General features: G+C 46.5%; 1 protein-coding gene across 1 annotated transcript in view; it reads left to right on the top strand.

Moving 5' to 3' along the window:
- Window positions 1-3,046: 3,046 nt before the first annotated feature.
- Window positions 3,047-23,183, top strand: part of FBXW8 (F-box and WD repeat domain containing 8) — a 53,732-nt gene continuing 33,595 nt past the window's right edge. The window contains exons 1-4 of the mRNA XM_009557376.2: window positions 3,047-3,681; window positions 7,660-7,764; window positions 15,438-15,602; window positions 16,170-16,258. Of these exons, the coding sequence (XP_009555671.2) occupies window positions 3,511-3,681; window positions 7,660-7,764; window positions 15,438-15,602; window positions 16,170-16,258 (530 nt within the window). The 5' untranslated portion in view covers window positions 3,047-3,510. The remainder of the gene's footprint in view (window positions 3,682-7,659; window positions 7,765-15,437; window positions 15,603-16,169; window positions 16,259-23,183) is intronic.

Raw genomic sequence — 23,183 nt, 5'->3', positions numbered from 1 at the left:
TGCGGAGTGGGAGGGGCAGAGTAGGAGGGGGAAATGGAGGGGATGGGGTGTGGGAGGGGGAGAGTGGGGAGAGAGTGGGAGGGGAACAGAGTAGGGGGGAATGGGGAGAGTGGGAGGGGGCAGAGAGTGGGATGGGGCAGAATGGGAGGGTGGGATGGGATGAGGGGCAGAGTGGGGGGAGCAGAAGGGGAGGGGGACAGTGGGAGTGGGGAATGGAGAGGACGGGGTGGGGTGAGATAAGGACAGAGTGCGGGGGCGATGGGGCAGAGAGTGGGAGAGGGAATGGAGGGGACGGGGTGGGAGGGAGATAGAGTGGGATGGGGGCAGAGTGGGGGGACAGAATGGGAGGAGGACGGGGGCGTAGAGTGGAGAGTGGGAGTGGGGATTGGAGGGGAAGGGGTGGAATGGGGACATTGCGGGGGCAGAGAGGGAGGGGAACAGTGGGGAGGGGAGATAGAGTGAAGGAGCAGAGTGGGGAGTGGGGGGGAATGGAGTGGGAGGGGGACAGAGTGGGATGAGAGGGGCATGGAGGGATGGAGGGGATAGTGGGGGGTGGGATGGGGGGAGAGGGGAAGCAGAAGAAGGGGGACTGTGAGGATGGAGGGATAGTGTAGGAGGGGGAGACACGGGGGTAAGGGAGGTGACAGTGGGGGCGTAGAGTGAGGGGACATTGTGGGAAGGGGGACAGAATGGGATGGGGGAGAGTGTGGGGTGGGGGAGACGCAGCGGGGAATGCAGGGGACATTGGGGGGCAGTGTGGGGGGGGGACATGGGGAATGGAGAGGACAGTGTGGGATGAGAGGAATGTGTGGGGATGGAGAGCACCGTAAGGGGCTGGAGGAGATAAGGGGGGATGGAAGAGATAAGGGGGATGGAGGAGATAAGGGGAGATGGAGGGGACGGTGTGTGGTGGGACATTTGTTATCGAGGGAGGTGGGGGAGTTTGGTGGGACTGTGTGGGGATGGGGGGACAGTGTGGGATGGAGGGCATAGTGTGGGGATGGGGGACAGTGTGGGGCTGCAGGGGACAGAGTAGGGTGGGGGGGTCAGTGTGGGGATGGGGGACACAGTGTGGGATGGAGGGAATGCTGGGGGATGGAGGGGACAGTGACGTGATTACATGGAGTTGGAGGGGATTTCATCACCCAGAGCATTACAGATTCAGCTCACATTTCAGGTGGCCGAAGGAGGAGCGCACAGCATCCCTGCCACCCTCCAGGTGGATGCGGACCTTCCACAGCTGTCAGTGTGCAGGAGCAGGGCTGGGACCCCTGGGCGGGACTCCCCATCCCACATCAGCCCTGGAGACAGCAGCAGGGCCTCCCTGCAGCTCCCTGTGGGGCAGGAATCACCCCAAACTGCCCGGTGTGCCTCCTGCCTGCCAGGGAGGCTGCTGCCACCCCTTAGCAGATCACCCTGGTATCACAGAGGGCTCTGAGCAGACCTGCTTGGGGCTCGCCCTCTTCCCAACCCGTCTGCCTTCCATGGGGCAGCCCCATGTCCTGCTCCAAGGGCAGCTCCGTTTGCAGGGCTCACCACTCAATCCAAATGATTGTTTCGTGGGGAAAACAAACCTTTTGTGGGGGTTCTACATAATTTCTCTTGTAGGTTTAGGTTTTTCTTGGACTCCAAAGTGTATCTTTGTGTTCATTAAGTTGGGTTTTGTAAACCACAAAGGAGAAGAGTAGCAAGTGGCCACTGAGGATGCTGAATGTGAGGGTGGAGGTTCACTGCCAAGACCAAGGGCCACACGTTTTAGCATGTTCACTCGCTCTTTGCCTTAAAAGTGAACAAATATCGCTTACCTGGCTTATTTTCCATGAAAGTTATGTTGAAGACTTGAATACTCGCAGCCTTTCCTCTCCTCTGCACAGCCAGACTGGCTGAAGGAATACTGGTCTCATGGTCATGTTTCAGCATAGGGTTAACCATCATTTGGGTCAGTCATCAGTTGGGTTTAGCCATAATTTGGGTTAGCCATTGTTTGGATTAGTCAATGGTTGGATTAGCCATCGGTGGGTTAAGCCATCGGCCGGGTTTAGCCATTGTTTGGAAAAGCCATCAGTGGTTTTGCCCATCAATTGGGTTTAGCCAACAGTTGGGTTTGGCCACCAGTTGAAACACAGCCTTTAAGCACCAAGCTTGGTTGATACTGGCAGGTGTGGAGCAAATGTCATCTCCTCCCCAAAGCGCCGTGGAAGCAGCAGCTCCCAGGGAGGTGTTGGCCGTGGCTCAGGGCGCACTGAGCAGTGCAGTCCACCTTCCGCAGGAGGTGTGATGGGGATGGTATGGGTCGGGAGTCTCCCTGCTTGCAGGTTGTGGAAGGAACGGATCAGCCTGTGCCGGTTACCTGTTGGCGAGGCAGCATGCTTCTGCATCAGCTTGGGGACAGTGGCCACTTCGTGCCGTCTCTCTGCCTCTCTGGGAGCGGCTCTTTCCCCATGGGGCCCACGAATGGCCCTGGAAGGAGAGGGCTCCCCAGTCCCAGGGTGGGATTCCCAGACCCTGGATGGGATCCTGGCCGCTTAGATGCATATGTATAAATTTTCCCAGAAATAACGTGCATATTGTGTTATTTTCCAAGGACTAATTTTAATGTTATTATGAACTTCACAACAGTCAAATCTATTGCTGACTTGGAGCTTTGGAGACAGGTCTGTCTGACCTTTCATTTGAGACGGGGAAAGACAGCAAACAGGGGTGATTACAGAAAAAGAGAGATCTGTTCAGCACAGACCATACCGAACACAAGATGTTATCATCTTCAAAGAATGAACAGTATGTGGAAGAACACTGCTTGATAGAAAACATGTTATCAGTGGGACATCTAACTTTCAAAGAACACAATTACTTATATGAAACTTTAACTTAAAAAATATTCCACATTTTTTTTGTAGCAGTAACTACGTCCTGTATCAGCAGGGGCGGATAACTGGTCTGTCGCCATGGGGCCATGGGTGGCCCTGGTGGAGAGGCACTGGCGGTCCCCAGCGGGTGGGCCCCTGTCCTCGCCCCACTGTCCGTCCCCAGGCCGTGGGCAGCTCTGGGGGGGGAACTGAGGGCCCCCAAGCCCTGGGGTGGGATGCAGCCCTCACCCTGCCATCCTTTCCCCGCGGGGCCAAGGGCGCCCTGCAGAGAGGCAGCTGAGGGCTGTGCAGCAGAGCTCACGGTGGGATTCTCTCTGCCCTGGAGCGAGGGAGCAGGGAGTCCCCAGGTGGGACCCCTTTCCCCTCTGGGTCCATGGGTGGCCCTGGAGGGGAGGCGCTGGAGAGGCTCAGGGTTGGACCTCCAGGCCCGGATTGGACTCTGCCCTCGCTCCAGGACCCCTGTCGGCTTCCCCCGGCCTCCCCGCCGAGGGAACCTTTGGCCGCGGAACCTTTTTTCTAAGGAACCTTTTGGCCGAGCATCCTTTTCTCCACGAACTCTTTTCTCGGCGGACCCTTTCGTCGGCGGACCCTTTTCTGGGCGGACCGCCGTGGCGGCGGAAGGCGCGGTTTCCGGGGCGCCGCCATGGCCGAGGGCTCGGCCGCTCCGCAGCAGTGGTGGCGGCGCCGCCGGCGGGAGGAGGCGGCGGGAGGAGCGAAGCGGCGGCGCGGAGAGGCGATGGGCGGGCACGGCACCCCCGGCCCGGCCCCGGGGGACGGCGGCGACGATCTGCTGGGGCTGCTCATCCGAGACCTGGTAGGGATGGGGGAGCGGGGCCCGTGCCGAGGGGTCCCTCCCACCTGGTTTGGAACCTCAGCTGCTTAATAGGTTGTGGTTTTAAATCTCCAAACCAACCTTCCCTCCCCCCCCCGATGTCCTTTATAGAATCACAGAAGGATTTGGGTTGGAATGGGTTCCCAAAGTCCATCCAGTTCCAACCCCCTGTGCCATGGGGGGAGGGACACCTCCCACTGGGAGGGCTCAAAGCTCCATCCAACCTGTGAAGACAGGCTCGGAGAGTTGGGGTTGTTCAGCCTGGAGAAGAGAAGGCTCTGAGGAGGCCTTAGAGCAGCTTCCAGTACTGAAAGGGTTTCTAGGAAAGGTGGGGAGGGGCTCTTGATCCGGGAGTGCAGGGATAGGATGAGGGGAAGGGTTTGAAGCTGCAAGAGGGGAGATCGAGATGAGATCTTAGGGAGAAATGTTTTGCCGTGATGGAAGGGTGGCCCTGGAACAGGTTGCCCAGAGCTGCCCCATCCCTAGAGGCATTCAGGGCCAGGCTGGATGAGGCTTGGAGGAACCTGATCCAGTGGGAGGTGTCCCCGCTCATCACAGGGGGCGGGACTGGATGGGCTTTAAGGTCTTTTCCAACCCAAACCATTCTGTGATTTGTTTTTTTTTTTTTATTCCTAACCTGACACCTCTAGGACGGGGCAGCCACCACTTCTCTGGGCAACCCGGGCCAGTGCCTCCCCACTCTCACAGGAAAACATTTCTTCCTAAGGTCCACTCTATGCTTCTCCTCTCTTAGTTTATAACCACCACGACTTATCCTATTGCTACAGTCCCTGCTAAAAAGCTTTTCCCTATCTTTCTTATAAGCTCCCTTTAAGTGTTGAAAGGCTACAGTAGATTTGTCTCCATCCAGCACGGCATCGCCAGCCGGGTGAGGGAGTGGATTGTCCCGCTCTGCTCTGCACTGGGGCCGCCCCACCTTGAGCACTGGGGGCAGTTCTGGGGCCACAGAATAAAAAGGATCTAAAGGTGCTGGAGAGTGTCCAGAGGAGGGCACGGAGTTGGCTCAAGGGCGTAGAGGTTAGGAGTGGGAGAAATGGCTGAATCCCCTGAGTCTGTTCAGCCTGGAGAAGAGGAGACTGAGGGGAGACATCATCACACTCTGCAGCTTCCTCACATGGGGAGGAGGAGGAGCAGGTGCTGAGCTCTCCTCTCTGGACCTGAGGGAATGTCAGGAAGATGCCAGGGGAGGGTTATGTTGGACATTAGGAACAGATTCTTCCCCCAGAGGGTGGTGGAGCACTGGAATGGCTCCCAGGGAAGCAGTCACAGCACTATACCTGACAATATTGCAGAAGCGTTTGGCCAACGCCCTCAGCCCCATGGTGTGAATGTTGGGGTTGTCCTGTGCAGGAACTGGAGTTGGATTCGATGATTCTTGTGGGTCCCTCCCAACTCAGGACATTCTATGATTTAGTATTATTCAGGTTGGTTGATGCAGGTGCAGTAACTGAAGCGACAGCGTAGTGAGAAAACAACTATTGATTCCTTGAGTAAAGGAGTTAATTTGGAAACAGTTTTAAATACAGTTCTAAACCAGGTAAATGTTATTTTGCTAAGTCCTCTAAATGCAATAGAGATTTTATTTACAGCGTAGGAAGACTAAGGGGGAAACCCATTTTCTTGCTTCTCGCTCACCTAGCTGTGACTAATTACTCTTTGCTTAAAAAAATTAAAAGGAGCAGATTAAATTTCTGTCTGCAAGGCACAAATTAATCCATTTACTGAATCAGTGCTCCATTAGCCCACAGGAGCCTGAGTCTGTCTCAGAGGGGATGGTAGGATTGGAGTTTTGGAGTCATTCCAGTAGAGTTTTAGACAGGCTCGTGCTGGCTGAACATTACTGCTCCGTTTGTGGGGCTGAGTGCTCTGCTGAAGACAGGCTACGTGGATTTTTGGGATGTAGGTAGGGAAGAGCTTGGTCTGTGTCTAATGCTAAGGTTGCATTATAATGGAATTAGTGTGAGCCATTGCTTTGCCACAAGCTCACTAGTTAGACTATAAATACTCTTTGTTTAAAGTAAGATCTGTACAACTATTTTATCTTTTCCCTTTTTTTGTGGGAGAGCTGTCAAGTCCTGACTGCTGTGTCTGTACTGCTCTGGCTGTAGGCAGCCTGTCCTTCTGATGATATCTCTGGGTGCATACAGACAGACCAGGTCCTGCTGGTTGGACATGCGTCAGCTCCAATTTGGAAGCGATCTATGCATAGTGGTGTTGCGCCTGAGCTCATAAGCCTGGAGCTAATAAGCCTGGCTCAGTGGCTCCTCTTATTTGTTTGGGCAGCGCGTTGCTCTCAAATGGTTGTGTGGCTTCTGGAGCCGAGCTGGTTCACATCTGGCCAGCTTGAGGTCTGCCTGCGTGTGGCCGTGGGGATGCGCTCAGAGTTCCTGTTATTTTTGGTGTCCATTTTGGCAATAGATGCAGTTTAAATCACATGAAAGCCAATAATCTTCTTGCAAATCCACAGCAGGGAGTAGAGCCCCTGCTCCTCGTGCAGAGGGAAGGGAAAAGGAGCTGTTTGTGCAGCAAAGGTGTGGACGGGGAGGGAGAGGAGCAGGGAGGTTGTCTGCAGGGCCCGTTTAAGTAGCTTTGGAACAAGTGTAAGGTTCCATTGTTTATAAACTGGTGCTGTTTGCTAAATAGACGTAATGGGAACGTTGCCCATATTTGAGCTATCTCAACACTTCCATAGAGTAGAATACCTTTTGCCTTGAAAACTTTCACATAACCGTATCATATGATCATTTTCCTGTGTAACTGTACATTAAATAAACCCAGCGTAGCCTGGTTTTAGCACTTCTTGACTCTGCGGAGGTCCAGGTTTAAATGAGCAAGGAGTAGTTGTATGTAGGAGAGACCCTCACAGAAACAAAGGTGTTGGGGCTGGAGAAGAAGTAAGAGGCGGGAGATGATCTTGATGAGGGATCTGCCTGATTTTCTGGTGGCAAACAATGGACACAGGTTTTAGCTGAGCAACTGGCTCTGTGCATGAGGATTGATGGGGAGGGATCAGGTGTTTGGAAGCACCTGTGGAGTGCTGGTGCACAGACCAGGACCAATGCTGGAGAGCAAAACTTCACAGAATGGAAGATGGGCTGGATTTGCATTTTCTGCTGTAGAGCATAAAAATTTAGAACATCAGACAAAAATGAGGGTGAGGACAAATCTTGATGCAATAACTGCAGGAATAATTCTGTAGTTAAGCATGAAAAACATTAGGAAAAATGTATGTGCTGCATTTAGCTGTTAAACCCAAGAGATCCTTCATTTTGATCTAAATTTTCTTTTGAGATACTTAAATCAGTTAAAGCTGCGACTCTTGCAGCACATTTTGTATTAAAAAGCCATTTATATGTTACTAATCACAGAGTCATAGAATGATTTGGGTTGGAAGGGACCTCAAAGCCCATCCAGGTCCACCCCCTGCCATGGGCAGAGACACCTCCCATGGGATCAGGGGCTCCAAGCCCCATCCAACCTGGCCTGGAACACCTCCAGGGGTGGGGCAGCCACTGCTGTTCTGGGCAGCCAGGGCCTCCCCACCCTCACAGGAAAACATTTCTTGCCAAGATCTCATCTCAATCTCCCCTCTTTCAGCTTAAAACCATTCCTGTTCATCCCTCTCCCTGCCCTCCCTGATCAGGAGTCCGTTCCCAGCTTCCTTGTAAGTGAAATTTGCTTTCCACTCCACTTTGCCCTGTAACATCCTTCACCTAAAATGACTTGGAGATGACGAAGAGTGACTCGGGTACCTTTGTGCTGGTGTAATCTGTCCAACGTTTTACTGGTACAGGATGGAGGGGCACAATTGCTTCCACCTTTTTTATGGGTTTTTGCACTGAGGAAACAACGTTGTGTTCTTGTGCAATGGTAACTTCGCTGCTGTCTAGCTGTGCCTTGCAGAAGCCTAACAAATTATTTCCTCTTCTTTCTTTTCAGAATGAAATAAATGAGGTTCCTTTCTTTGATGTCCAGCTGCCTTATGAGCTGGCACTGAAGATATTTCAGTACCTGGGCAAGACTGAACTCGGCAGGTGTGCTCAGGTAAGTGCTGCTGATAGTTTGCTTCTCTGATAGCCCTTAAAATTGGCAGAAATATCCAAGAAACAGCACTTTGCTGCAAGGGAGATGTGTGGTAGCCCTGGTAGCTCAGCTGATTGTACTCTCACTTATTGGAAGTGCTTTCAAAGCTTACTATTGAACAAATAATAGTAAATGAGCTGGATTTATAGCCTGCGGGTGAGTAGTTAAAAAAAGCATTTGTGGCTTGGACAAAAGCGAAGCCTTGAAATTGAAAATAACTGCTTGCAAAGATTTTTTGACTCAAGTGAATGTAGTTAAAAAGAAGTGAGCGTCTTGCTGCAATGTTTAGAACTCGGCTCTTTAGAGAGCTATGGGCACGGCAGCAAATCTGTTCCCCCTCAGTTTTCAGTATCTGACTTGAACCATAGAATTAATTTTTCCTGTAGTAGGCTAAGTTCTTAAATGTCACTGATTTCCTCGCCGTCTCCTGCAAGGGGTTGATATCTTCCTGTGGTGATGCTTTAAGGTCATGCTTTCACCAGTCTGTACTTGGATGCAGTCCCGAGTTGATGTGTAGCTGTAAACTGCAAGTCTCTTCAAGTTGCTTTACTGGCTGAAATGCTCTTACACACCTGACTGCTCAGAGCAGTTCAGCCCACACTGTTTAGCCTTTCTGTCTCCTTTCTTCACACGTTGAATGATGAACCTCCTGTCTGAATGACTCTTCAAAGCAAGCCTAATTGGTGAGTGCTCATTCAGGGAGTGCAGGGGTAGAATGAGGGGAAATGTTTTTAAGCTGAAAGAGATGAGATTGAGAGGACATCTTAGGAAGAAATTGTTTACTGTGAGGGTGGTGAGGCCCTGGCCCAGGTTGCCCAGAGCCGTGGTGGCTGCCCCATCCCTGGAGGGGTTCAAGGCCAGGTTAGATGGGGCTTGGAGCAACATGATCCCGTGGGAGGTGTCCCTACCCATGGCAGAGGGTGGAACTGGATGGCCTTTAAGGTCCCTTCCAACCCAAACCATTCTGTGATTACCCTGTGAAACAGAGGAGGGTATTGTGGATGTTCATTGCCAGCTTCTCCCTTGGCCACTGTTAAGTGTTTCTGTTTACTGAACTCTTTAGGTACAAAGCACATCTTGCAGCTTCACAGAAGTTCAACCCAAACCATTCTTTGCCTTACCTCAAACCCTGCCTTGGGCTGTTTGTTTGAGAAAGAAACGCTAGTTTGTAAAAACTGAAAAGTGGCAGGCAAAGTGTAGCTTTGTTGTGGATGATAAACGAGACACAAAGCAGTATCCAAATGGCATGTGTGCTGAAACAAAACGAAGCTTTTAATGTTCGTTATAAGCAAGTCATGGTGTTAAATAGCAACAGGTGGTTGTTGCTTAAACCTTGGACTTGCTGATGCTTTTTAGGAACAAGAACTGTTAGGAGAAAAAGAATTCCTCCTGGAGAGCCTTTGTTGCAGAGGAAAAAGAATTTTCTAGGATTATTTGTTGATGCTGTCCAGGAGACTGAAGCTTTCACAAGTGCTCGAATTTCTGTCATTTGAGGTGGAGATACCTGATCGGTGAAGGCCACAGCCCCTGAAATGCAACAGGATGGCATTTTTGAAGTAGATTACTTTAAGGTTATTCTTTCTCTGTCTTTCTTTTCCTTAGGCATGATCAGTTTACCTCATGGCACAGTAAAAGGATTGGCGGATGAAGGGCTGCTCCTTTTCTATTTGCTTGGGTTGCGCTTGATTTCTCTCTTGCTCAGTTTGCTTTTCCTCTTGAACCTGTTCTCACAAGATCTGTTTAGCACTGGGAAAACTTTCCATGTTTCTCATCCCCTTTCTAAGACCGAGGCTGTTGATCCTGCATGGCAGCAGACGGGTGGCTGAGCAAATACCTTGAGTTTTACAAGACTTTCCAAATGAGATGAATATCGAGTGCTTTTAGTGCAGAACTGGCTTTTTTTTAAAGTATTCAAATAAAAATCAAGGTAATAAAAATAAGTACCATTTTCATCTTTCCCTCGATGATTTTTGGTTTTGGGGGGGAGCCCCCTGTTGAAGGGGCAGTGTTAACATCAAAAGGGTTTCTTATTAAGGTGCTTCGGAATTTTAGCAAAATTGGGTCAGTTAGTGGAATTGTGTGAGAGCCTTTGGAGAAAAACTGTTTGCTTAGGTCTTTATGCCAAATTGGTAACTGACAAACAGCAAAGCAGCCTCACCGCAGGGCCTCTTTGAGATTTAATCACACCACAGGCTTCTCTGGGGAACTTTAATTTCACCCTGATATTTCCCCCTCTCCCTCTTCCACAGAGCTATAAAACACGAACTGTCCCAATGGCACTTGAAGTGTGGAAGCCACGTGCAGCTTTGTAAGTTAAAGGTGTCATCAGTTCCTGAGCTCTGGTGGGTTTGTTGTAATTGTGCGATATTCAGTAGCATTCTTCAAAATCTGTCTTGATAATTCCAGGAGAAAGGTATGCAGGAGTTAATGTGTCGGCAGAACAGTCCAGAGTAACAGCAAAATGTTCCCACTGTGTTGTGTCAGCCCTATGAGCACCTTTTGATTCTCATCTGGCCGCTGAAAGAAATACTTATGCAGAGGGTGACTCTTGTGTCTTCTGTGGTGAATGGATCTGAGAATAGTTTCTCCTCCTTCCCAGTTGTGGTGCAGAGGGAAAAGAAAAATGGTCACTTGGTACACCACTAGTATGACAAAGTGAAACACATCAGAAGTCCTTGTGTTATTTGGGGCTTATACCGCAGATATCTGCCATTAACTTCACTTGTGGCTTTGGTACCAAGACTTTAAATTCTCAGCTTTGTGATGAGATGATGTGTCTCATCTGTCACCTTCTCCCTACACCGACAGTCATTACTGCTTTCTAGTAAATATCAGAGACCGCATAAACTGCATTTTGTGGTGTGAATTACTTCTCGACGGTATATACTGAGTTTTGGCAATGCTAAGGCGGGTTTATTTCTTAAAAGGACGATGGGAAATTGCCTTGAACTGCTGGCATTTTCATCCGAGAGATGGTTTAGAAATGTTTACCAGCACACAATTGTGTATGTATCTAGGACAAGGGAGTCTGCTTCTAAGAATTGAAGAATTAATTGATTTGCTTAGATCAAGAATTTTGGATGCTTTCCTCTGCAGCTTCTGAAATTGTCACTGTTAGGCTTTTAGTGTTTGTACATTATAAAAAGAAAACCTTGTGTATTTTTCGAGCTTACTTTTGCATCAGGGTTGTATATGGGGAAAGTCTTCATCCATCCTCGTAGTTTAGAGAGAGAACGCAGAGAAGCGGATGGATAAGGATGTCCTGGGCTCAGGATGAGACTTAAAATAACATTATGGCTGTGAATTGAAAAGATGAGCAGCTTCCACCTGGTAAATGTGCATCTGAATGGCTTTGGATTAAATGCTGTTTGGCGCTAGGTATTGTGCTGAATTGGAAGTCCACATATTTCTAATTGAGGCTCCTGGCTTCAGCGACTGAACCTTGAATGTGTCTTTGTGTGACTAGGAAAGAAAATAAACCTAATGAAACAAAGGCAGTTATCAGATGGAGAGGAATGAATAACCCTTCATTAGGATTTGAGCCAGTTCATTTAGACGGGATTAGGAGAAATGTAGGATTTGATGGAAGAGGTGGGTTTTTAGGGTTTTTTTTTCCTTGGGGGGGGAAAAAAAATCCCCCAAAGGCAAAACCAAATAGCAAAACCTCTGTCAGCGAAAGCCTTTGAAGTCCTTCAGGACATTATTACTTGCTGAACTATAAGATATAAACCTGTTCTTGTGTGGAGCTCAAGGGAAACCAAAGTTTCTTTCCTGAGAACAGTTGAGAATTGTAGTAAAAAGATACTGGGAACGTTCTAGACAAAATTAATCATAGAATCATGAAATGGTTTGGGTAGAAGGGACCTTAAAGTGCATCCAGTCCACCACTGTGCTTTGGGCAGGGACATCTTCCACTGGCTCAGGTTGCTCAAAGCCTCAACCAGCCTGGCCTTGAACCGTTTCAAAGGTAGCACATCCGCAGCTTTGCTTAGCAGCCTGTTCCAGTGTCTCCCCATGACCCCTGGTCTGTTCCTGGAGACCTTGGCTGCACTGTGAGCATCGGAGGTGGGTATGGGAGCTGCCCCTGCAGCCACACAGAGTAGACCTTCCCCGTTTGGTCACTCTGAGGCTGGACTGTAGCTCCTCGGAACAAGCAAGGCAAGAATCGGAAACATACAGAAACGAACTTTTCAGGTGGGATCTCTGCCCATGGTAGGGGGGCTGTAACTGGATGATCTTTTAGATCCCTTCCAACCCAAACCATTCTGTGATGCTAAAAGTAATATTTCTTAGGCCTAACTTATTGAGCAACTCCAGTTGCATGGTACTCATAGACGCGTGGTTGTGTTGACTATGACAAGCAAGGAAATGACCATCACTTCCTCAGAGGTCCCCTGACTTCTCTCTGGCCATACACCACCTCAGGCTTGCTTCTGACCTTCTCATAACTGGCCAAAACATTCCGTGAGAGGATAATGCACTGTGATAACACCAACAAGAGAGTTACATTTTTCTGCTCACCACCGTTCTGAGGAGAAACGGAATGATTTTAAAGCACATGAGTGATAAACAGCTGAAATAAGAGGAATGGACATCCAACAGAGACTGGGTCATCAAACCGGTGGCTTAGGGGGAAATCCATCCCTCTTTCATCCAGCGTTGTTCCACAGAGAAGCAACCTCTGCTAAGGTCATATTTACATCTATTCCCCGCAATGATAACAGAACACAGATACCCTCACATCTCCTGCCTTTCACACCCACTGCAGCGCAAGCAAGAGGCACTAGCACGCAGCACATCGCTAAACGAGCTGTGCTGATAATTGCAAATAAACATACATGCACGGGAAACCAGGAATAGAAAACACAAAACCATAAAATAGATCAGCAAGGCAAGCATTAAAAGAGTCTCTCGTGTCAGAGAGACTCACTGGGAGGATGTCTCAGTTCTTGAAGGTCACCCTTAGAGCCCCTGGAAGTCAGTCGTGTCTCAAGCTGCAACCGTGGCACTAATGTCTTGCTCTGGACTGTGCAATAGAGATGCTCTTTTTAAGAGAGTCGTCAATGCTCAGCGCTGTTTTTCTGCTGTGTGGCCTGCTCATCTCCCACGGATAGAAAACCGTAAGGGTAAACACCTTGTCGTGGGCCTCTTTCTCAAGCCAAAGGTCTTCTGAAGGATTAAAACAGATTCTTGTTAGCTTCTGTTTCATTTCCTTACATCTAAAATCCAGATGGTTGAAGAATGTATTTGCTGCAAAGGAGCACTCGCTTTCAAAGGGACAAGCACCGTTCAGAAATGGAGAAAATGAACTTTGACCTTCCAGGAGGCAAAGGTCTGTCAGAAAGTGGGATTACAGCTATGAAGAAACTCTGCATCAGGATGTTGCAGGTTGATACAGGTGGATAAAGGTGATTTCCCCAAGGAAACTGAGGACTTTAAATCCATAAACAGCTCTGTAAGGTGTTATTATTGATTGTTGTTGGGGTCCTGCGTAATGCAGAGTTGGAAATAATAATGTTTGTAGTTCAGTAAGAGCTTTCTGCATCTCAGCTACTCTCCAATGAGCAGGAAGTGTGGGTGCCTGTAAATAAAGCTGGAAGGCTCTGGCTTTTGGGGCCTCACCTGAAACTCGAAGTCAAGCAGATCTAATAAAGCTGACTTCAGGCCAATGACCGGTTTTAATGCGGCAGCTCACGGTGGTGCTGTAAAGTGAAATGCTTGAGACACTTTTATTAGAGCTTTCTTGCAGCTGAGGCTCACTCAGTGGGGTTTTTACAAGGGATTGTCATGCCAGTTTTGGTGCATTAAGAAAAGGCTGTGTTAGGGACCCTTTGGAAATTCGTGCCTGTAAAGCAGTGGGATTTGATGTAATTTGATTTAAAAAAATCATAATAGGATAAGATCTTTATTCCCCTTGAATGTTTGTGCCTGAAAGTTGAAAAGACAGCCTAAATTTTATGTAGTTCCCCCCTCCTTTCTTTTCAATGTCTTTATAAAATGCTTTTATGATCTTGAAATTCAAAAGGGCTGTGCAACATTGTCTACTTTGGCAGACTCCAAAGGTTTGTGTATGTTTTCTTTTTCTTTTTAAAGCCAGGCAGAAATTGGTGTAGTTGGACTTTGTTTGCTTCTGCGTGGGTGTTAGTCTGTCCTCTCGATGTCAGCAGGAACATGTCAGCAAAAAGCCAAGTGAATTTTATTTATTGAGCAATAATATATGGATTTATATTACTTTAAAATCAAGAGCAAATTCTCCTCTAAACCGTAGCGGTTTGAAATTTGGGTTGCTTCTGTTTTTTTTTCTTTTGAAATTCCTGAGTGTGTCCCTATAGGAACAGGAGCATTGAGCACTGCTTTTTGTTGCAGGATAGTGTATAAATCAGTCTGGAGAAGAGAAGACTCCAGGGAGACCTTAGAGCAGCTTCCAGTACTGAAAGGGCTCCAGGAAAGCTGGGGAGTGGCTCTTGAGCAGGGAGTGCAGGGATCCAACAAGGGGGAACAGTTTGAAGCTGAAAGAGGGGAGATTGAGATGAGATCTTGGGAAGAAATCTTTTCCTGTAAAGATGAGGAGGCCCAGGTTGCCCAGAGCAGTGGTGGCTGCCCCATCCCTGGAGGGGTTCCAGGCTGGGTTGGATGGGGCTTGGAGCCCCTGATCCAGTGGGTGGTACTGGATGGGCTTTGAGGTCCCTTCCAACCCAAACCATTCCATGATTCTGTATGGTTCTACGATGATGCTAGAGAAGACAGTGCGCCATTTCTGTCCTTTGTAAGACAGCTATGATTGTTGTATCCAGTTTGTTTTCCTTATCCAATGATGGAAAGAGATTGTATGTGACACCTCAGTTCTTGGTGCGATCGTGGGACTAAAACAGACATGAGATGCTTAAGTTACTAAAAATGACGTCAGTCTGAGCATGTCTTTTGGAAACAGTGTACAATTGATGGCTGCTTTCACCAGTAGCAGTTTTCATTGGTTAAGTCTGTTTCTTTAAACTTAGAATTAGAGAGAACAAATGCTACTTAAGTTGGCTCTTACCTCTTGAATCTTTAATTCTGAGCCCGCAGTTGATTATGATGAAGCAGTTCTCTCTGGAATGGACAGCAACTTGAGGCTGCTTGAGAAACTTAATAATTCATTCCTATTTATGCATACTGTAGTACAATAGGTTATAAATCACCAATGTCATATACCTAATCAGGCATTGTCAGTAGGGCTTTAGAGAGACGCTGGAGTGATCTGAGAGGTTTTCTTAGCTGCAGATATCAAAATAAATTCATATTTTTGCTCTAAACTTACAATGCTGTCTTAATTCGTTTTTTTTTTTCTATTTACTTCAAAATTTCTTAATACGCTGACATTTCAGGTTGGCAGCATGGGCACTAAATGCTGGTATTCATGCTGTGTGGAGTTTTAGTGGAGTAGAAGCTCAGTTATTTTCAAAAGAATCCAGAGCATTTTGTTAATAGTTTTTTTCCCATCGTGTCAGTAGTGCCTTTGTTTAGACAAGAATTTAATGTCGATGCAGGCCTGTATTGTTTTATATCACCATGTTTCAGTTTTTATTTAAATAACTTTATATGAAGCCTAGTTTTTATTTGTAACTTAATGCTATATATATAAATTTGATTTCCAGGTGAGCAGGACATGGAAAGTACTTGCAGAAGATGAAGTGTTGTGGTACCGGTTGTGCCAACGGGAAGGATATCTCTTAGATACAAGCATCTCTGATCATTCCTGCTGGAAGCTCGCCCTCAAGAACTGCCGTGCCAGAGAGCGCACTCTGAAAACCAACTGGAAGGTAAAAGGGAATTTCTTTAATGGGCTCCAGATGCTGTAGAAAAATGGGAACCTGGTTCGAGCAAGTGGTAGTGGAAAGTTGGTCTTTCCTGTTGCAGCTTCTTTTTGCCAGTTAAAAGGGGAAAGCTGCTGATGGATTTATGAGACACAGCCGGAGCTGTAACGCTCTTTTTTTTTTTTTCCCCAATGACTGATTGCTTTTGGGAGTGAGTCTTTGTTTGCTATGCTACTCCGTTGACTTTGGTGATAGATGTTTATACTTCAGCCATCCCTTGATAATGAGAATCAGCCTTCAAGATGAAGGCTTGTTACATACCCTGGCTACAAGAAAGCTGTCTCTTTAGTTGTTGTTGTGATAATTGTTTCTCTACCTAAAGATTATGAATGATAATGAAGAGTGATAGCTTCTTTCTCCTATAAAATTGCAGGAAACAAGTATAAAATACACGTGTCTTCTCTCTCAGCTGCACTGTGACTCGTCAGTAGCAATTGCAGACCTCAGAGTTTTCCACGAAGCAGCAACTGAATGTATTGCAGTCCCAACGCTGTGTCTTGTCTTTCCGTGCAGAACCGCATCGGTGCCGTGAGCCAGCTGGGGTACGAGCTGGGAAAAATTCTGTGTGATGTACATTCTTGCGATGGAGTTGTTATTGCTGGGTGAGTATGAGGTTTGAAATCTCATGTTCTGCTTTTTAACACATTCAAAAGAAGTATCCGTTGGAGGAATTTTTCTGGCTGCGGTTCCTTTGAGGATGAGGTAGATTGTCCTTAAAGTGATTGGTAATGATGGTTATCTACGAGTCATGTCAGCAGTACATATTTTTATTGCGCTATTCAAAATGCTATCTCCTGTATGTTTAGTCCCTGTAAAGACAGTAGTACTTTCTGATGAACTGTTTGCTGTGAAAACACCCAGAAAGTATTAAATATTGCACACAGCTACTGAAAAATGCTCTTTTTCATATTTTTTTTTCATAAAAACCTCTTAATCGCAAGGATATTTTTGTGTGCTGTGGCAAATAACTTCATAAAGAAATTCTCTCCATTCTTATTTACAAGGAAATCTGGGGAAAGAACCCATCTAAAAACCAGAGAAACTCAAACTTCTCTTTTCCCAATATAAAGCTTTGTCAGAACTTTGATTTAATAGAAGCTATTTATTTGGTTTTCACCCCTAAATACAATTTTGAGAACCTCCCAATCTGTTGGAAGAGCTTACCACGCCTGCCTCAGTAGGGATAAGGCTTTACTATATCCTGCTTGAATCTTACAGCTTTAGTAAGCAGTAGCCTTGCAGAAAAAGTCACATGAATAAATAAAAATTATATCATCCTGGGGGCAGGCAGAGGACATTGTCCTTAACATACCAGAGCTCCATATTTTATGGAAGCACTTCATGTTAATGGTGTGATTATGCATTGTGGGATTAGAGAAAACTATAAAAAACACTGTTAAATTCACCGATGGGCTATTAGAAAGGTGCCTTGAAATACCCTGCATATTGGTAACTCCTTTACACACTGAAATGCATTTGAATGGTGTCGGACAGCTGAGAGCAGAAATCTAAACCAGCAGACAGCAGAGTGAAAGGGGAATTCTAATCTTCCATGGGTTTGTAGGTTTGTTCTTGGTTTTGTTTTTTTTTTTAACTCGGTGCTCCAACCCTTGTTCTACTTCTGCATTTGGAGTCTCCCTTCCTATTCGCTCCGCTACCCTGTCCATTGGCTCTTGCTGCTCTTTCTCTGTTTCACACGATGCTTTTGCTGTAATCTGTTGTGCTGTAGTGATGGAAATGCTTCTGCTGAGGAGCTGTGTAGTCTGTGACCTCTAGATGGGCAGTGCCATGTAGTGGTTAACCTTGACAGTGGCTGTGGGGAGAGGCTGGAAGAAACTGTGCAATTGGAATAGCGCAGCTCTTAGGTTGAGACTTCCTTGGGCCACTGATGGGACAGCACAGCTCCCAGCCTGCTCTGGTCTGCCACAGAGATCCAGCTCTGCGGAGAGCAACCGGACTTGTGCCCTTCAGCTTGGGCAGCATGTTCCTGGCCTGGGTGATGGATCTGCGCTACTGTATCTGTTCCACTATCTAAGGAAACCTCCTGCGCTTTCCTGGGAGCCAGGAGCCCCAGTTATTGCCATGCTGCTGCCAAAACCTCCAGCTCTTCTGTTTCTTGTTTTTTCTCCATTATGTTTACATCCAAACATGTCGTAGAGAGAAGGTAGGCAGAATAAATTGAATTTCTAAAGAATTGGTGAACAAAGGAGGTTAATCCCACGTATTAAACTCAAATGGTCTTTCTTGTAGTTTAGTAGATTACAGAAACCAGGTTTACACAGTTTCACACGGTCTTCTCATATTGGTTCCCCAGTTCCTCCTGTGTCTCTTGGCTCTTTTGGTGAGTTTGCCTCAGTTGGCACAGTGAAGGGAGATGATGCTCTTAAAGAATTTGGGTTCCTGTAAGGCTCATGAAAATAAGTGACAGGTAAGAGACCACTGAGGGAAAAGCTGCATATCCATTAGGAAAAGTGATCTTATGGGCTTCACTCAAATTACTGTTCAGTTCTTTCCTTCCAACCCAAAAGATTCCATGATTATGTGATTAGCAGTTTGTACAGGGAAAGACATTGGTCACTATGTGCCTTTGGGAATGCACGTAGACTGAGGAATTTGTTGAGGCTTCATTTTGGTTTTTTTGTATATAAATCCAAACATAACCCTCCCCTTTCTTTCCCAGCTTATGGCATTGTACTTAATGGCATTGTGCTTTCAAATTTGTCGTAAAAGTGTAATGAATCTGGTGATCAATAGCTGGCTATTGCATTCTTTCAGTACTGAAGAAGTAATTTAATAGCTGAGGTTAACAGAAGTCAATTTTCTTCTCAGCATAAATATCAATTATCTGTTACATTTAATGATTATATCTCCAATTTCGCCAACACTTATGTGCTTAGCTTTACATGTGAATAATCACAGAATACAGTGATACTTGCCATGTGCATAAAGCTAAACAGATGTGTGACTTGGCAACGCTTGAGAATCATGGGATGGTTTGGGTTGGAAGGGACCTTAAAGCCCATCCAGTTCCAACCCCTGCCATGGGCAGGGACATCTCCCACTGGATCAGGTTGCTCCAAGCCCTATCCAACACATCTCCAGGGATGGGGCAGCCTGGGCCAGGGCCTCCCCACCCTCACAGCAGAACATTTCTTCCAAAGATTTTATCTCAATCTCCCCTCTTTCAGCTGAAAACTTTTTGAGCACTCCCTGATTACTGGAAGCTGCTCTCAGGTCCCCCCGCAGCCTTCTCGTCTCCAGGCTGAACACCCTCAACTTTCTCAGCCTGTCTTTGTACAGGAGGTGCTCCAGCCCTTGGATCAGTTGGTGATGATTTTAGAGCTGATTTTGTGTGCAGTGTGTCCCAGGGTTTTCTAAGCAGTGGCTTCTGGCATCCTTTACCTATCTTTCTCCTATAATCAGGTTGCTGCTCTGGATAAAATAGGGCCACTTGGTTTTCAGCAGGTTTATTGATGCCTGACTTTGGGGAGCAGCTGCAGTGCTCTGGCTCCGCTTGGTCAGCCCAGCCAGGCATTATGCTCTGTCTTTATGTCTGGAAGCTGTGGCAGTGTAAAGCAGCTGCTCCCTGGTTTCAGGAGGTTCGACTCAGGATCTTGGGAGATCTGAGAATGATTATCAAAATTAAAAAAGGGGTAGAGAGGGAGGTTCTCCAGCAGAAATGCTGGGGCTGTTGTGTATTCAGGGTCTTGAAGCAAGCCTGGGAGCTATCTTATTTGATTTCAACCTGTGCTGTGATAGACCTAATCTAGCATGCTTCATTATACTTCTTTGAACTCTGCTGGGAAGTGGAATCATTTTTATTTTAGTTGATGTCGAGCTGCTTTTTAACCTTTCTGAAAAGGAATTTGTACAGGCGGTGGGCAGAATGACTCAAAACAGCAGCTACAAGTGCAATACATCGAGGCATAGGAAGCGAAGGTAAACTATATAGCGTTAGCTCTCCCTTGGAGAAGTGTACCTATTTCATGTGCTCCTCCGGTTTTTCACGCTGCTGCCAAAGCTCAAGCCAGAAGATGGCAGAATATCAAGGATTGATTAAGTGCAACCTGAGCTGTGAGTGGAAGGTGGCTGCTCGCAGCTCCTCTTTCTCCGAGCGCCTTGCATTTACTGGCTGACATCAGATAATTCAATCTGGCCTGCGTGCAGAGCATCTTGTGTTTATCATTAAAATTTCATCCCAGCGGTTACGATGCTTGTTTTCTGGGTCAGACCTTGAATCCCTTTTCATTTGAGACAGCGGTGTTTGTGGTTACCTCACTCCCAATCAATGTTGTATTTGCCAGCCTTTCTACGGTTACATGTCTCGAAGGATCTTCTTTAAAGGGCTGTTGTCATCCTCCGGCTCCATATTCAATTCAAATGTAGTTTCTTCTTTATGTCAGGCTTTACTTAAAGCAATTATACGTCTGCTCACTTGGCTTTTATAAATCACTACTGATGATTAGGTTCACTGTACCTATCACTTATTTGGTTTTGATACAGAATTCCTGGATTTCTTCACTTTCTATTAATAAAATCTTAAACAAATCTCTTTTTTTTTTAAGCACACGCATGTTAAGACAGTAAAATTAGTACTTTTTCTCTCTCAGCAGTGTTGACAGCCACACAGACGGGCATTTAGGTTCAGAGGTTGGGTCATCCCGGAGACACTGATCTCGGAGCATGCGTCTGGTCCTTGTTTGAACTGTGTTGTCATTACAGAGCGGATCCTGTGGTGTAACATGTCCGTAACATGTTAAGCGACTGTTTGCTGCCTGAGTGGCTCTGTGTGAAATACTTAACAAGTGGCTGTTGCTGAAGCTGTGCCGTAAACTTGCCTTGTGTCGGCACTGATCGTCTTGCCTCCCAGCTCATCCCATAAAGCCACACCAAGTCTGCTGGGAGTCAGGGCAATGTTTTATTATGCTTTGTGTTACTTTTTTATGCCAGTGGAAAGGGCACTGTGGCTTTACTACTGCTGTTTGTAGCTCTGAAAGCTTCCCAAATGACGATAAACAGAAGAGATCCAGAGTCAGAACACCATATAAAGGTATCTGATGCTTTTTCTTTCTTCATCTTTCTTTAACTGAAGAAGGAGTGGTAGTTCAGGGCTTGCATAAATGGAGGTTTAAGGGCATGCTTCTGCTGTGCCATGGAGACCAGTCTAGCAGGTCCTGCTTGGAGTCCTGCACCACTTAGAGACTTGACTCTTGGTTCTTCTCTTTGTGTTTTGGCTTCAGAGATTTCCTCGTTTCCTCAGTAAGTACAGTCTTCTTTCCTAGGTGTTTTATTTTCCTGAGTTAGAGTGAGAGAGAGTCGTCTGCTTTGAGTGCCTTGATAAATCTGCAGGTTCACATCCTCTCCTTTCAGTCTGGAGCACACCTGGTACAGGTGGAATTTCTCCAAGTGATGCCTGAGAAAGGGCAATGAGAAGCAACAGAAGAACTTTCTAAACAGCTTGTTTTAGCGGTAGTAATACTTTTTGATTCTCTCATACTGAGAAACTAAATACACTGAAGTAATTTTCATACAGTTGTCTTCGTTCTGAAGGAGCCTTATGGGAGTTACGGTTTGAACACTGCAGCATTCCGAACAATATGGGCCTTTCAGTTTAGGTCATGAGCAACACACAGACCTACAAGCAACTGCTACAATATGGTAGGTTTCTTTGTTCCTCAAGTTCACCTCCCACATTGCTTTTTCTCTTGCTCAAAGGTGACCTGCAAATGACTTTTTTAAAAAAAAAATGGGTTTGCCACTATTTTAGCTCCATAATGATGTGTGAAACTAGCCCGAAAGGCTTGAAAACACTTTGCTACACTCTTTAAAACTTCATGTCAACTCTCATCTAATTTGGTTTCTTTGCTATAGGGCTTGTGGGCTATTCTCAAGGTATTTATTAGCTCTTGCATCTTAATTCAGTGTGCAGACCCGAGGAAACCAAAATATTAATTAGTATTGAAAAATGAATAGAAGTTAGCAAACCAAAGTCTTAAACAGCCTGAATAGACCCCTGCTTTATTTAATTGCTTGAGTTTCACTTGTGTAGTGGCAAGACGTTGATGGGTTTCTCCCTCCCCTCCTGGTGACTGAGTAAAACAAAGCAGTAAGGTAGAAGGAAAAAATACTTGCCTTTTCCCTTCAACCTTCCTCAGACCTTTTGTGTTCTCTTCACTCATTCTCATCATTGTCAAGAAGTAATAAGTGTCAGACCTTTTTCTCAAGTGAGTCACCTTTAGGAGAGTTGAAAACAGGATGACATCATGAGTTCAGAGGGGTCGGATGACAAAGGATGGGACAGTAGGTCAGGTTGTGTTGTGTGACAAACACGTTGGCTTCTCTGTCATCTTGTGAAAAGGAGACTTTCAGGTGAAACCAATAGTAGAAGCTTGATACTAACTCTTTGTGAAAGCTGCTTTTCCAGCCCGTCTGGCCATTAAGCTATTGGTTTCCTGGTAGGTTTTGCTTTGGATGCAGAGGAACACGGTACTGCAGCGAGTTGCGCTGTGTGTGGTAACGAGGTCACAGTGGTTTCTTATGAGCTTCTAAAGCCTAATTTTCGGCTGAGGCCAAAAAACCCTCATCCTTCCGCATCAAAAGAAGCGTAAGCAGCAGTTTGAAGGAGGTGATTCAGTCTCTCTACTCTGCTCTTGTGAGACCTTACCTGGAGTCTTGTGTCTAGTTCTGGAGTCCTCAGTACAGGAAGGATGTGAAGCTGATGGAGTGAGTTCCGAGGAGGCCACAAAGATGATCCTAGCACCTCCTGTACAAGGACAGGCTGGGACAGCTGGGGTTGTTCAGCCTGGAGAAGAGAAGGCTCCGAAGAGACCCTAGAGCAGCCTTCCAGTACTGGGAGGGGCTCTTGATCAGGGAGGGCAGGGACAGGACAAGAGGGAATGTTTTTCAGCTGAAAGAGGGAATATTGAGATGAGATCTTCTGACCTAAACCACTCTATGATTCTATGTTTTTTACTGTTTTCACATCCTTCCAGCCTAGAGTTCAGGTGGCGGTTTTCCTCTCTGCTGTTTGGAGTGTGCTGTGGTTTGTGTTCCTTCCAACATGTAAACATATCAGTTTACGTCCTCTTTAAATGTTTTCTCGCCTGTATCTGAAACTGGAGCCACTGTTTTATCTGTTGTGTTGTTTGTCCTTTGTGAAATAAAAGGATTGATAGACCAGATCCTTCCCAAATTGCATCATGATTCCTCTTGAATTCTCTTGAAAAAGCTAATTTCTGTTTCTCCTGCCACGGCCGTAGCCTTAGGCAGTACCCACAGTAATGTGTTTCCTTGGCCAGAGCAGCTGGTGTCATTAATGGACCTGGGCTGATGCAAACCACTGGAACCTTGATGTAAATGATGGGAGATTTTTGGCCTTAAAAATGAAATTAGTAGAGACAGTTTGGCTTTCTCTGACTTCTGCTTTTATAAATGTTCATTAAAATGTTTTGCCGAACATATAACCCTGTGGCTTGTTTCTGTTCCCTTGGCGTGACATTTGCATGCGCTTAATAAGAAAGTGAGGCA

The sequence above is a fragment of the Cuculus canorus genome, chromosome 17, assembly GCF_017976375.1.
Source record: "Cuculus canorus isolate bCucCan1 chromosome 17, bCucCan1.pri, whole genome shotgun sequence".
Classification (NCBI taxonomy): Eukaryota; Metazoa; Chordata; class Aves; order Cuculiformes; family Cuculidae; genus Cuculus; species Cuculus canorus.
The sequence above is the reverse complement of the archived record's forward strand: the minus strand, read 5'-3'. Positions and strand labels throughout refer to the sequence as shown.